General features: G+C 30.8%; 1 protein-coding gene across 1 annotated transcript in view; it reads left to right on the top strand.

Annotated features, from left to right (window-relative positions):
- LOC129956814 (nectin-2-like) overlaps positions 1 to 15,558 on the top strand; it is a 125,455-nt gene extending 109,897 nt beyond the window's left edge. The window contains exon 4 of the mRNA XM_056068762.1: positions 15,341 to 15,558. Coding sequence (XP_055924737.1) covers positions 15,341 to 15,558 — 218 coding nt within the window. The remainder of the gene's footprint in view (positions 1 to 15,340) is intronic.
- Positions 15,559 to 15,856: the final 298 nt, after the last annotated feature.

Below are 15,856 nucleotides of genomic sequence, written 5' to 3'. Positions count from 1 at the left end.
CCGCCGTATTTGGTGTACGGCTGTGGCGCATCGTACTGCGTCTGCGGCAAAAATTCGAGCTGCAGTTGATACCATAGTGACACAACGAACTGTTAGAAATCGGTTACTTCAAGGACAGCTCCGCGCCAGGCGCCCTGTATCGTGCATTCTACTGACTCCAAACCATTGCCGTTTCAACGCCAGTGGTGTCAAGCTAGAGGTCATTGCAGAACGGTGCGGAGATCTGCTGTGTTTTCTGAATAAAGCAGGTTCTGCCTTGGTGCCAGTGATGGCCGTGTGTTGGTCAGAAGGGGGCCAAGGGAACGCCTGCAACCAAACTGTCTGTGGCCTATACACACTGGACCTACACCTGGAGTCATGACCTGTATAGCAATATTCTATGACATCAGCAGCACTCTTGGGGTTATCCCAAAGCCACTGACTGCAAATTTGTATGTCATTCTGGTAATTCAACCTGTAGTGCTGCCATTCATGAACAGCATTCAAGGGGGAGTTTTCCAACAGCATAAAGCTCGCTCTCATACCGCTGTTGTAACGCAACGTGCTCTACAGAATGTCGGCATCGACAGCTTTTCACATTTTAAATGCCTTTTCTTGAGCTTAAATTAACATGCGACCTCTGAAATTTACTAAATTAAATATGTTAACTAAACTAACTAACTCACTTTCATTACTCTACAATAATTTTTTCTTGGTGGATTTTTTTTTCCATCAGTGTATTTCTTCTTCGGCAGCAACACGCCGGGCAGCAGCTAGTTTTTAATGAAAATTGCCAAAGTGATAGATTGGATGGTAACTTTTTGAAATCAGTTCATCTTTCTTTAATATAAATGGCTTTTTTTATAAATGTAAAACGGGGCTATATGAAGTATTTATTTCAGATTGAAGAAGCTTTTCCAATTCAATATGAAAAGATGAATGTCTTGATTGTTCTAACAATCCCAGATGTCTATGTTCCATTTAACTTTATGAACTTTAAATCTATTAAATCCATTTTCTATATGAGCGAATAATTCACAATTAAGATTTAAGACATTTGATTTCAATTTGAGATAAAATCTGAAATATTGTCCACATTCAATATATGTTCATTTTTAGAAGCGACGTAGATATTCCATGATGTGAAGTTACTTCTATTCACTTTGATGGAAATATGCGTATATACTAAAATGTAATTGATTCTTAAAGCGTGAATATGGAGAAAGATATCCTCTGTGGAGATATATATCCTCTATTCAGGAAAGGCTTAGAATTCAAATAAATTTTTCAAAATAATACATCTTTACAGTTTTTTTTTTAATAATAACTATCGAACAGAATTCAAATTGTAATATAATGCTGTCAAAATAAACTGGATTCATTTACTCACTATTATGCTTAATCTTAGTTATACAGTAACTGTTTTTATCGTACTTATGTCACATCTATCATTACCACTAAACACCGAAACCGTCCATTAGTGCTTTTGCTGACTGAAATGTGTTCTGATTGACGTAATCTTTCTGCAATTACATTCATTACCGTCTCATCAATTACCTTTCGACATGCTGAATTATCCGTCGAATAATATTTCTTTCCTTTTATATACCTTTCCCAATAATTATACATTTCGCCGAAACAATCAAACAAAAACAAATTATGACGAGAAAAAAATGAAAATCTTCCCTTTAAGAATGTATATGGAAGGCTTTTATCATTCTTCCAAATCTTTGTGATTACCTTTTCCTCAGAGAATTCGAAAAAGTAAAAAAAAAAAAAAAAAAAAAATGAGTATTTTATTGGTCGAACGGTGCTCCACGTCATCGCGATAACGGTCGCTCTCCATTTTGATAAATGACGTCATTGGGTCACGTGATTCGGGTCTTTTATTGACTAATGCCTTAAGTAGTTTTTGGGGATCGGGAAAAGGATGGGAGGGGGTTAGGGGGTAGAACAACTCCGATTTCTCCTCCTCTGATTTTTTAAGAGAAAAAAAGCATTACCTGAGAATAGATTGGAAAGGCAGAAATGCACTTATATCAGAATAAATGTGGAGTGGCAATCAGCAAATGCGTTTAATTTGAAACTTTAAAAAAAAAAGAGAGATTTTCTTTAAAATATTCCATATTTGCTGAAATTTCTAGGCACTTAAATTTTGAAAGCATATATAGAATAATTCACTTCCATTTAAGGGAAACATTAGAATATTGTTTAAAATTTTCCAAAATTTCTGTTCATTCTGATGTCGATTTCTTTAAGTGAAAAAATATTTTCAGAATAATTTTAGAATTTCTTAATTATTGAATTGAGGTTTTTGAATCTGCATTTTCTTAAACTTAAATTTATTTGCCGTAATTCAAATGCAGAACATTTCTAAATCTACTGAAGTGATTAACTAATCAGCTATTTTGAAAACTGGTGACAATAAAATACATTTTTTTTCGTACAACATCATATTATATATATATATATATATATATATATATATATATATATATATATATATATATATATATATATATATATATATATATATATATATATATATAATCCCAGAATAGGTATTTAAGTTTGAAAAAAAACGATTTAAACTTTCTTTAGTATATTTTAGAATAAGATATTTTTAATAGTAGGGGCAAATAAAAGAAAATGAAAAATTTAGCCCTGTTAAAGGAATTGAAATGTCAAAAAATTAAAGCTACAAGTTAAATAATCTGACCTCTTTCTTTATTTGTTTCATAATAAAAATTTATATTATTTCTTAGCAATATATATTTTGTAACTTTAGTTCTCTCGGTAAGCAAGTGAACTGTTTCTAAAACATAAAAGAGTCGAACAGGGTTTCAATCGATTCGACCTATTCTTCAACCTTTTCAATAAAATTTTCCTTCTTATCAAAGAGAATGATATATTTATCACATGTTCATTTAACACTGAAGCGAATCATTTACTCTTTCACAGACTGAAACGCGTTCCGATGGACATCATCTGCCTGCAATCACATTCATTACTGTTCCATCAATTACTTTTGGACATGCAGAGGTCTCCCGAAAAATTTATGCTCTTTCCTTTTATGCGCTTTTTTCTAATAATGATACATTTCACTGAAACAATCACACAAAAACAAACGAAGACAGGAGGAAAAAAAGTTCATCCATTTAAGAATATATTTCGAAGGCTTTTATCATTCTTCCAAATCATTGTGATTACCTTTTCCTCAGAGAATTCAAAAAAATAAAAAAAGAGTATTTTATTGGTCGAACGGTGCTCTACGTCATCGCGATAACGGTCGCTCTCCATTTTGATAAATGACGTCATTGGGTCACGTGATTCGGGTCTTTTATTGACTAATGCTTTAAGTAGTTTTTGGGCGAGGAGAAGGGTTCGGGGGGTTAGAACAACTCCGATTTTTCCTCTCCTGATGTTCGAAAAAAATTACCTGAGAATGGGCTTGAAAGGAATAGATGCACTTCTATCATGATAAATGCTGAATTGCATTCGGTGAAAGTCTTTGAAGTTGAAACTTTTAGAAAGAAGGGAGTATTTTTAAGTCCTTCAAGTACTTTTCGCTTTTAAGTGTGTAACATATTTGCCTCTTAGAGTTATTTTTAGGGAGACCCATTTTGATTTATACGGGCAATTATAAGCAGTAGGGCCTTTCAACAATATTATTTGTTATTTAAAATTTTCAAACTTTGTAAATCATTATGAATTTCAAATTTTCAAAGCTTTTCCTTTCAATTTCTTTGTATTCTTTCATCGTCCAGTGTCTCAAATAAAGATTGTTGTTACAATCTACAATAAATTTTTATTCTTCTATTTGATGCAGGTGAAATATGTTTTGCTAATATAATTTGTCTACTTTTAACAATTGAAAGAAGACGAACGTAAATAATCAAGAATTCTATATTTTAAAAGCATCCAGATAGGCAAGAGGAGAGCAACTTCTCTTTATAATGAAGAACTTCTTCTGGAAAGCAAACATTAACCGAGATTCAAACCTGAGTCCCCTACGAATAAGCCATCTAACCAACTAAATACATTTTGTATGAAATTAATTAATTAAAATATTTGTCCTATTGCTTTTGCCATAACAACACATTTAAATAGACTATTTAGCACTTACGTATGTTATGTATTCATAGTTGTGACATTTTGTACGCACATACAAAAGAACGAAGCTATATCAAAGATCCACATTTTTTTTAAAGTAAAATGATTCAAAAGTCACATATTTTTAAATTATATTGAATAAAGGGTTTAATTAGAATCTTTCTGAATATATTATTTCTAATTTTATTATGAAATAAACTTTTGGAGAATATTTTTATACATGCATATGATATTTTCATTAGAATTTTGAGTTAAAATTGGTTTTAAACTATATAAAAAAAACTGAACCTAAAATAGTGACAAACTTATATTCTATTGTAATACAGAAATCGTTATTAAAAAAAATTAAGTTTATTTTTTTTCAACAATAAATTCTTGGTTCATTTTAAATGTATTAAAAATGAGGCAAAACATTGTTTGAAAAAGTATCATTTGAAATTTCTTCTCAGCCTGAAAGTACATATTATCATGTAAGAACATGATGTTGTTTGGTTAGAAGGTTTTTAAGTTCGAAATCGCTTAGGCAATGAATAAAACATAAATGGCAATTTTCATCATCATCTTTTAATCGCATATATTTTTTTTTTTACTTGCTTTTACCAGTACAGCATTATTATTACGTATGCTTCTTTGAAAACAGGTGCGTTTTTAAAAGGCTGACCTGCTTTTACCAGTATTGCTTTTTTTTTGACAGCAGATGCGTTTTTAAAAGGTTGACGTAGAAGTATGACATTATAGCTATTGTTATTTCATCTCAAAATCAGCCGAGCTCCAAAACTTTGTTTGCCAGCTAGAAAAACTAAAAATGAAAGTTTAAAAACATTATCATTATGTATAAATGTAGAGAGATAGAGACCGATAGAGAAGTCTCGTGATTGTTTCAAATCGGTTTAAACTGGTTAAGGACTTCAATTAATTAAGAAAAATAATGACTTAAAAATAATAAAGTTCTCACATGATAACTTGAAATTTGCGGTCGTAGATTTCATTTTATTTTTTTAATACTATTTTAATCCCTTTTAACCTACATTTTTGAAGAGTATTTGTTCGAAGTCTATTTTTGTTGAGTTTTTATTATTATTATTAAAATCTGCTATCACCGTAAATGGAAGAAAATGACTGAATATTAAAAATTCACATTTTTTTTTTTATTTATTTCAGGCAACAGAATGTATTGAATTACAAACATTGTTAATGAAAAGAGAACTTTAATGAAAAATGAAAGACTATTTTCAAGCATCGAATTTATATACGAAAAATGAAGAGATAAATAATTTAACATATATCGCTTTAAAAAAATATTTTGATATAATAATAGATAAACCTACTTTATCATATACTAGTGTTTTGAATACCCTCTATTTTTAACTCGTCTTAAGATATATTACAAAAGGCAAGTCAATATAATTAAAAATAACTTTATTATCATTTAGCCGTCTTTGTTGACCAGGTTGTTTGACGGAAATACTGATTATGTTTCATTTCAATTAAATCGTCTTTGCACGAAATGAGATTCATCATTGCCTTATGCAATTCCAAAGTGAACAATAATTGTGATAGAAGAACATTTACGCAGTATTGGAGAACCCATTTGCATGTTATTCTACACGAATGGCAACTTTGCTTTCTTATTTCGAATTTACCGACTATGGCGCCCAGATTGTTTGACCGGAATAGTGATTCTTTAAAAAAAATATCTTGTGTATGATTTGATACTCATGGTCCCCTGAAATAATTATTTAAATTCAAAAATCTATTCTCATTTAACTCGCGTTTAGTAACCTTTGAAAAGTGTCATAAGCGTCTATTATATTTTTAGAGTATCATGTAATATTTTATTTTAAAAGATATAAAAATCAAATGAGAAACATTGATTTTCTAATTTTAAAAACTCAAAATTAAAATTTAAACGCAATCGTTTCGATAATTTTTTTAAAAAAATAATTTCATTTTTTTTTTGGCAAAATTAGTTTATTATTTAAAGAAATGTATGGTTATCAGAGAAGGACTAAATATTGTTTTCTTTCCCTAAAGACACTGCACATTTTTCTAATTATTATTAATAATAGTTCATTCGATTTTGACTTGATTTATTATATTTGAATGCATATTTTATTGCATTTTTAAATTTATAATCATGTAATAAAAAAATATTTCGTTTATTCTTTGCTTATTAGGTTCTTCAAATACGTGTTTTTTTTTTGTTTTTTTTTTTTTTTTTTTTTTTTTTTCATAATTACATCTACAAGAAATTCAAACATTTTTTATTATTTCTTCAAATTTTTCAATCACACGTTTTTGCCAGTTTTAGAAATATGAAAAAAAAAAAAAATTAACATTAAAGCCCTATTCCCCCTTACCATTCTATTAAACTGATCATGGTCTTTTTGTGTGTGTGTATGTGTTTGCATATCTCTATCAAGGAGATTCAGTTAAGAAGACTATAAAGTCACATAAAAGAACCATTCATTTTTCATAAATTTCTCAATAACTGCCTATTCATAACTTTAGCCATTTTATCTATGAAATATAGAGCCTTCAAAACTGTAAAATTCATTGTCTACCAACGGTATTTACTTTCAACGCAGAATATGCCATCCCACATAACTTCGTGAACGAGAATTGATTCCTACAATTTATCAATATTTGACCCAGAAACCTCTAACGGAAACCTCTTCCTACAAGAGGCACTTCTTCAAATCTTTTGTCGCGTCACACATCGTAAATCAAACGCTAACGCACTCTCTTGTATATATCCGTGTATCATATCCATAAATCAACCTATTCGCACCTGCATTTTCTTCCGAGTACAGTAGGTGTGTATTTTCCCCTATCGACGAACCTTTCTGCTCTTTCCTTTCTTTTTCTGCAGCCAACTCCAACAAAAATGGCTCCAAATAGAAAAAAAAAAAAAAAGACGAAAAGCTTACTGTCGAGAAAGGGACTGTTAAAAAAATGGGAAGATCTTACCATCTGACAATTTTAGGAGTAGTTTAGATGGGATACTATAGTTCCATCATTTTCGGGTCTTTTGGAAAGAAAGGAGGAAAATGTTCTTTTTATATTTTTTTTCGCGCCAAAGATCTATTTTGCGAAAGTTCCGCGACAATGCGATGGAAAATGCGTCTGTTTCGCTTTCCGTTCGACTGTCGCATGGATTTCTTTGTGCAGCGTTTTGAGTAATGAATTCTTTCCTCCACAATTCGTGCTATTCTGAAACGAAATTTTTGTCACGTTTAAAGGTTAGGAGATTATTTTCTTTTCTGGGAGCGTTTCCCCCGATATTATCAGTCGGGATTTAGTGACGTGTTTCCGTCGAGAGCTTTTATGGACAGCATAAGAATGCTTCTACTTATGCAAATGTTTGGTGCTGTTTCGTCATACTTTTGGATACTTTTTAAAATTAATTTTTGTAAACAATGCGCTTCAGTCTTTTTTTAAGATCTTTTTCTAGTTAAAGTACTGTTCTGAGAGATAGCTTCTTTAAACGTTATTGTTCGCCCGCTTTTCTCCCTCCCGCCTGATCACGTAACTCAATGTAATCACGTAACGTGATGTGTGGATGTATATGTTTCTCTATTCTGTGTTATGTTGTAATAAAAGTGTGTGTCTCGCATGGCATGGTTATTTTGAGGAGTAATAATTTAGAGATAATTAACAAAATCAGTGTGTTGTGAGGAGTAAACAATATGGTCCGTCGATGCGTTGTGTGAGGAATGAATGAAATATTCTACAAAATTCGAATGTTTGATGCAATCATATTGATTACTCATGATTTAACTATAAATTTTATTTATATGTTTTAATGTATTTATTTTTTAAGCTTAATAATTCTTTTTTATTCCTGTATAATATAAATGAGTGTTAAAAAGAAGAGTTAAAAAGAGAACATTTAAATAAGGACACAGATATTACTGAACATTTGAAAGTACATGAAAACTCACTGTTAGATTTTTTTTTTACATTGTTAATAAAATATTTTAAATTTTGACATATTTAGAATGAGAGGTTTTGTAACTCTAAGCAATCCACATCATGAGAACATTCTTTCAATAATGAGTTAATTTAGTTTCACATTTCAACATATTAAAAACTTAGTTTCGCATTTACATTTAACTCCATCGAAATGCTAATGGCTTATTTTAATTATTATTTTTATTTTAAGGCGACGCATTACTTTTTTTCAAAAATTTTTAGGACACAATAATATTAAAAGTAATGATTTTTTTGCGGATTTTATTATTAAATTGATTCCGATAGAAAAAGTCAGTTCAGAAGACACCATTATTTTTGAAATGATTTGTTATTGTTGAAAGTTTTTAAAATTCTTATGAAATATTAATTTTTAATATTTTAATTATTTCAAATGATTTTTAATTGTTGATTTATTGGTAACAAAACATGGTGAGAAACTGAAGATCTGACTTTCTGCAAAATTTCTCATCCATTTTAAATCGCAATAGTTTGATTTGACTTTGTTGGAGGACTTTATACATCACTGATTTTATTTTCAATGTCCACAATATTGTTTGATGTAATAGGGATAAGATATCTTAAATTTTGTCCATTATACCTGAATTTGAATCATTTGTATTTTAAAGGTTCATATTTGTGTCTGCAGAAGTCTGGTTTACAGAATTATTGGTTTCACTGTGTGCCGAAACTTCAGGACATATTGTCATTTAGTAATTTGAGAACGTTTCGGTCATGGTATTTTCATAACAGAAGAATGAATACGAAACAACAAAACAATAAAATATAAAACTTCTAATTAATAAAAAAGACTGCTTAAAGCTAATAATTTGTAATGAAATGCTTAAATCTTCAAAAGTTGAATTTTAATTAGATAGACATAAAAACAAACAACGAACACCGAACATTTGCAGAACGACTTGATTAATGAATGATGGTAGCCATTTCACCTAAAAATTAATTAAAAATATTTTTAAATATAAATCAAGTAAATTTAAGGATAGGAAATTGTTTCAAAAATGAAAACTGAAGTAGCTGTGTTCCTTCAGTCTGAAATTGACAGCATCTAGAAAAGTTGAAATATCTTTTTAAACTGTATGAATATAAAATTTAAAATTTCGAATTATCAGAAGCAATAATAAATGCAATATTTTTATTGACATTTTTGTCATTTTTAGGCTTTTGTGTATCCTTTGTAAAAATATCTACGTTTATTTATTTATTTTTTGGAATTTATATCATACAAAATTAATTAAAATAATAAAGTTATTGGAAAATTAAAGATAATAATTAACTAATGATTTCCTTACATGCAATTAGAAGAAATAAATTGTTATAAAATTATAAAGAAACAATTAATTAAAGAATATAAATAAAAATTATTATTTCACAGATGCTGTCAAGTGGAATATAACATTATCACTTGAAAGATAATCAGTTTTCCAATATATTATAAAACACTCGAAATTAGATTTTAATTAATAATTTTAACCAATAATTATGTACATATACTGTAATACCAATATTTCCTAATTAAAAAAATGTATTTTAAAAATTTTATTGGTTTATTGTTAGAAAATATTTTTAGTTGTTTGTCCGCGGTCATTTTTTAATTCAGTGATTCTAGGTAGCTGCCTAATTTGCCTAGTCTGAATTTCCCCACTCATTGTAAATGATAATCTAAAAAGAAAATCTTACTCTTAAAACTGATTTCTCATTATAACTAGTTTTGTTTTAATATTTTCCGGTGTCAAAATTTGGCGTTTTTTCTTTAAGTATTTTAAACATGCCTCTTTTTTCTTTTTTTTTTAACTAGAATGGCACCGATTCATTTAATCGTGACTCTCTGGTTCATAAAATCCATTGCCTAACATTCCCTTTTACTCTAAACCTAAAACACTCCGACCTACAGATATTAGATACAGAACAGATTCCATCAATCCATCAATAATTGACCCAGAACCATCTAAAGGATTTTTTTTTCCTATGAAAAGCACCTTCTCAAATCTTTCGCTACATCATATCATAAATCAAGCTCTAACGCACTCTCTTGAATATATCTATGTATCATATTCATAAATCAAACCATTTGCACCTGCAAGCAAAGTAGGTGTACTTTTTTCGAAACGCCGTCATTTTCTGCTTTATATTGGTAGCCGATTCCAACAAAAATGGCGCCAAATAGAACTAAAAGACGAAAAGCTTACTTTCGAGAACGGCGCTGTTGAAAAAAAAATGGGAAGATTCTGCCATCTGACCATTTAAGGAGAACTTCAGATAAGATACTACAGCTCCATCATTTTTAGGTCTTTAAAAATAAAATGTAAAGCGAAAATGTTGTTCTCTATTTTTTCGTGCCAAAGAGCTATTTTTTGAATGGACTCCGCCAATGTTGTGGAAAATGCGACTGATTCACTTTTTTTCTGATCGTCGCATGAATCGCGTTGTGTAGCGTTGAAAGTAATGAATTTTTTTGCACTCTTTTTTTTTTGTTAGCATTTTCACAATGGTTTATAAGAAAATTTTTGTCACGTTTAAGAGCTTGAAGTATATTTTCATTTTCTAAGTTACGTTAGTGGAAAATGTTTTTTCTTTGTGATGTCTGTCAGGATTGAGTGATATGTTTTGTAAAGAACATTTACGAACAGCATAATAATGTTGGTATTTATGTAATTCTTTCTCGTTTTTGCCTGATTTAGTCTCCTTTTCAGACACCTTTTTAAATTACTTTTTAAAAATAACTTGAATCATTTATCATTTCCATTGTGGAACATATCTAGATAAAGCGCTATTCAGTTTGATTGAAAGCTACATGTTCTGTAAAGCGTAAGTGTCGTATTGTTACTAAATTTGAGAAACAGATGGTAGTATCTGTTCACATAGGGTGCAAATTTCATTTTCTAAAAATTTGATTTCTGTTATTTGTTAAAATTATATTTTATTTTTTAAAAAATCTTACTTAAAATTAATTTATCATAAGTTTAAACTAGATTCTAACTAGCCCTAGTAAAAAAGATTATTCACGTAATTACGGAAATGGAAATCAGTGGATACGTAAGATGCTTATTGCTTCTCTCGAGGGTGCAGTCATGGTCGGGAAATTGTGGGAGCCAAACCGCCGACGACTGGACATACCTTCTTTGGGAATGGGGATATTTATGGTTGACTTGGTGAAAGTTATTTTATAACTTAACACATTAATAGCATTATTATTGGCAGTAGACCGATCGATTATTATTACCAGAGTCTACAAGCACAGGAACAGGGTAAGATTATTTTATCATGGGATTCATGATCAATTGATACACGAAGGAGAGCCTTCTGAAATATTTGTATGAAAATTTATCGTATAAGTAAGTATAAGAATTTATCCTAAAAGTACCATATAAGAATTTATCGTATAATATCATAGTCATTGATATTGATAATGCCAACTATTTAACGGATCCTGCGCCGACGAAGTGCCGAATGACCTGTGGTTAGTGTCTCAGCATGGGCCATGTTATAGCGATCGTATTGCACAGAACACAATGTCAAGCATGCGAAAATCTGTATGCTGTAGGTCACAATAGATTTTCTTTCTGATTATTTTATTTCGAAAATCTTTGAACTACTATATTAAAACTTCCTGAAACTATAAGAAAATATTACAAACTTAGGCTTATGCAATACTTCAATTCTAAGAAAACCATTAAAAACAATTTGCATAATCTGCATTCGAAAGCAACTTTTCTGAATTTTCAGAAGAAAACATTCAGAATTTTCAGTGTGAATTTTTTTTGTAATAATTTTAATTTATTTCGCCCAGTTACAGAAATAGCAATTTTAATTTATGGATTATGGAAATTTCAAATAGTTTAATTTTTATTTAAGATTATATAGATTCATTTCATTCAGGGGATTTAATAAAAATGTGTGATAAAGTGAGATATGGCTGTTTCGAAATTTTTTAATTTGAATTTGTCTGTAATTTAAATTTTTATTTGGTGCACTGATTTCTTATGAATGAAAGTTTCAATAACATCAAAATAAAGTGAGTTAAGCAATAGTTTTAGAAAATTTCTGTTTGTGTGTGTCTCTCTAAGCTTAAAAGTCTTTAAGCTCGACATATGAAATTTAGTATATGATTTTCATCACAAATATATAGATTTCAATCAAACTTTCAGAAAAATCAATTCAGATTGTCTGGCTGCTTAAACATACGTTAAAACGGTAACTACACAATGAAGAAACTAGATAAATAAGATACAGTACAAAAATTTAACATCTATAGTGTAGACTCCAATCAAATTTTGAATCAAATCCAGCAGGGGGTTGAACAGCTGTCGGTCTGTACTTTCAAAAGCATATAAACTAGATACACAAAAACGTAACAACTTTATATTATATGAATTTTACAATACGATTTTAGGACTGCAATTCTAGTTGTTTGTCAAATTTTAGTCTCAATCGGTTGGGAAAGAACGTGTTTAAGGCACAAATTCATGTTTATTAGAGAGAATGAGAGAAAGAGAAAGTTGTGCGAGACAACTCCCGCTTGTTTAATAGTATTGTTACGAAATTTCCGGGGTTCGTTTGGATAGTGGGAGTTATATGGTGTGGAGAACACTCAATCAGCAGGCGGCAGTAGAAAATGAAACAACGACGTTTATTTACACGAAGACACACAGGACAGCACAGAGACGACAACTATATACAGCACACAATTATCTTCAGCCGAGACGTGCAGACAACAGCACACAACAGACTCTAATGCAGACCGTAGCGCACAACTTAATTCAGCACTCACTTGACTCCGTCGCTGCTCCGCTAATCTCTGGAAGGCCAGTTCTTCCTGTCGATTCCGACTACTCTGCCCTAGCAGCTGCGGCCGCTTCCTTTTATAGGTCTCAGGAGACGGGGCTAGACGCCTCTCAACCAATCAGGAACGTTCGAAGCGTATGTCGGTTCCTACTAGACGGGTCGGGAAAATTCTCGATGTTTTGGGTATAACCTATTTTGGCGCCAAAGTCGCCAAATTCGTCGCCAAGTTTGCCACCAAGCTCCGGAACCTCCGACGCGCCACCGGACTCCGTCCAGTACCGATGTCTGTAAAACTTTCTTTCCGATGGTGGAACCAACTATGCTGGGAAGCAGCATCACAGATTCGTAACAGTATATTTGTTATAATCAGTGTCTGTAATTTTCACTAAAACTGTCAGTTATTAAAAATTCCTTACTTAACTTTTTTAGTAAGGTTATAACTGCTATTGAAGTGTGAATAAACAATTTTCGCTTTACTATGTTTTATTGGTATGCATTTTTTTCGCTTTGTTTATCATGTTGTTTTGTATGTTTAGAGAAAGAATATTATCATGTTAAAAACAAAAATTCAAGAAACTGTTCTTAGTATTCATATTTTTTTAATAATATTTTATTCTAAATCTTCAACTGAATAATATTATAAGTTTACGTTTTTTAATTTCATAGCTGTATTCAAAGATTTTATTTAATCAGTTAAGTAATATTATAGATAATTACATATATTTAACCAATAAGGAAATAAATCATTTCGCGGTAAACGAAAACTTTCATCGCTCTATTTATTATGTTGCCGAATACGTCATGGATTATTTCGAACTTCATGTTGTCGACTACATTATGGATTATTTTTGCACCCTATGCAGACCTCATTCTGATTAGCAATTCATTAACTAAAGATTAACGTGGGTATTAATCCAAAAGTAAGAGAACAAATAATCATAATTTGATTATACAAAATATTCTATGATGTGCATATATTAACAAATTAATGCTGTATTATTAGAAAATTTGGTCTGTAATAATTTATTATATTTAATGGAATATAAAGAGAAATGCAAAAATAACACATACAATTTTCTTCCTAAAAATCAAATTACAAGCATTAATACGAAAACCGCTCTTTTTTGGCTAGTTTATAATTCAGTAATGCTCAAATTAAATACTGAATTTTTATCATAGAATTTTAACTCACTATACTAATATACGACGACAAACCGCATATTTAAGAAAATTAGTGACAAAATTATATTTTAAGACTTTTCATTTACTTTTGTTAAAAATGTACCCTAATTTCAAAAGGTAAAACAAAGAAATATATGGGGTTAATTTTTGCCAGAGATTACGGTTTATACAAGGGGATTCAAAATTTAGAAAGATTAGAACTTATTAAAATAATTTGTTCGACATTAATTTAGTTGTCTTGAAAGCGAATAGATTTTAATTGTTATTCTTAAATATAATGCAAGTCATGATTAGGATATAGACGAATAGGATTAATGGCATTATCAGACAGAAATCAGATTTTTGCACAATACGTTTGTAGAATATAGAAGACATTTCCCTAACGAAGTACTTCTGTACTGTTCTTCAACATCATACCCTGTGCTCCTGTTTCCAAAAAATAGAACATTCTATGCTTGAAAAATCAAGAAGCACTTTTCTTGCCCGATCATCCATTTATTCACATCGAGCCACTCCTTAATTTTATACAATTTCCGATAAGCAATTAATTTACTTCATAAACTATTAATTTCACAAGAAACTAGCTGGGTTTCCGCGTGATCGTTAAAATAAATTTTTTCTGCCTTTCCTCTCGAGCTACTGATCGCTCACCTCCTCTTGAACGTCTACTTTTTTTGGCTGACCAGCAAACAAGAAATATTTTTTGCATAACTTTCAAGACAAAGGGAATGTGTTGCCATCTGTGGTTAGGAAGGGGAACTAATCCCGACAATGTTCTTGATTTATTAGTTTTGGAGTTTGACGTGCAAGTACCGCATTCAATATATTCTGTGCCAAGCGGATGCATAATGAAATGTAAAATTAATCCTGTTGGGTATGAAAGCATATCATGAAAGCCTAATATTACAAGAAGAAAATGCGAAACCTTTTATGGATACCAAAATTAAACTGAAGTGGTATGTTTAAAATGCATCACGCGATCGTGAATGATAAAAACTTTTTTTTTTAAATTTATTTCATAAACTAAATAAAACTATATAAAGAACATATTCATGATTTGTCAGTAGATCAAGGTAAGCAAAAGTAATACCATGGGGTTTAAAACAAAGAGTCCCCTTTTTATGTATTCCATCATGTGTACATCTATAAAAAATTCTATTGACAGTAGGAATTACCTGTGACAAATGCATTTTCAGAATAAGCATAAAAAAGATAGATGAGAGTCAATGGATTTCTACATTCATTCGTCTGTAAATCCATGTGTACTGAGAATTTCCATTTTCTTTCGCAGGCAAGCCCCTCCCGTCTGTGACATGGTGGCGCGAGTCGGTGCTGTTGGACGACACGTACACCGTGACGCCCCACGGGGTGGTGCGAAACGAGCTGGAAATCCTGTCCCTGAAGCGCCACGATCTGATGGCAGTCTTCACGTGCCAGGCCTCCAACAATAACTTCTCCCAGCCTGCCGTGGCAGCGGTGACAGTCGACATGAACTGTAAGTACCGCTGAATATTCCATGAGGCTTCAAATAAAAGCGCCCATAAATTCCCGAGGGAGTGTGATTTCTTGGAAGAAACGGTGGTAAAGGCTTTCCGTAGATTGAACGACTTTGGATTTTTTATGGAAAAAATGTCTTGGGTTTTGTAAATTTTATGCTTTTATAATTGAATTTGGGATGCGGTGATTAATTATTTATTGGACATTTCGTAATTACAAATGACTTAAAATCATGCCAAATTATACTTACTTGAAGCGGGCAGTCAAATTTAAGTACTACAGCATATTCCATGAAATACCCAACATATGC

This window comes from Argiope bruennichi, chromosome 11, assembly GCF_947563725.1.
Source record: "Argiope bruennichi chromosome 11, qqArgBrue1.1, whole genome shotgun sequence".
NCBI classification, from domain to species: domain Eukaryota; kingdom Metazoa; phylum Arthropoda; class Arachnida; order Araneae; family Araneidae; genus Argiope; species Argiope bruennichi.
The sequence above is the reverse complement of the archived record's forward strand: the minus strand, read 5'-3'. Positions and strand labels throughout refer to the sequence as shown.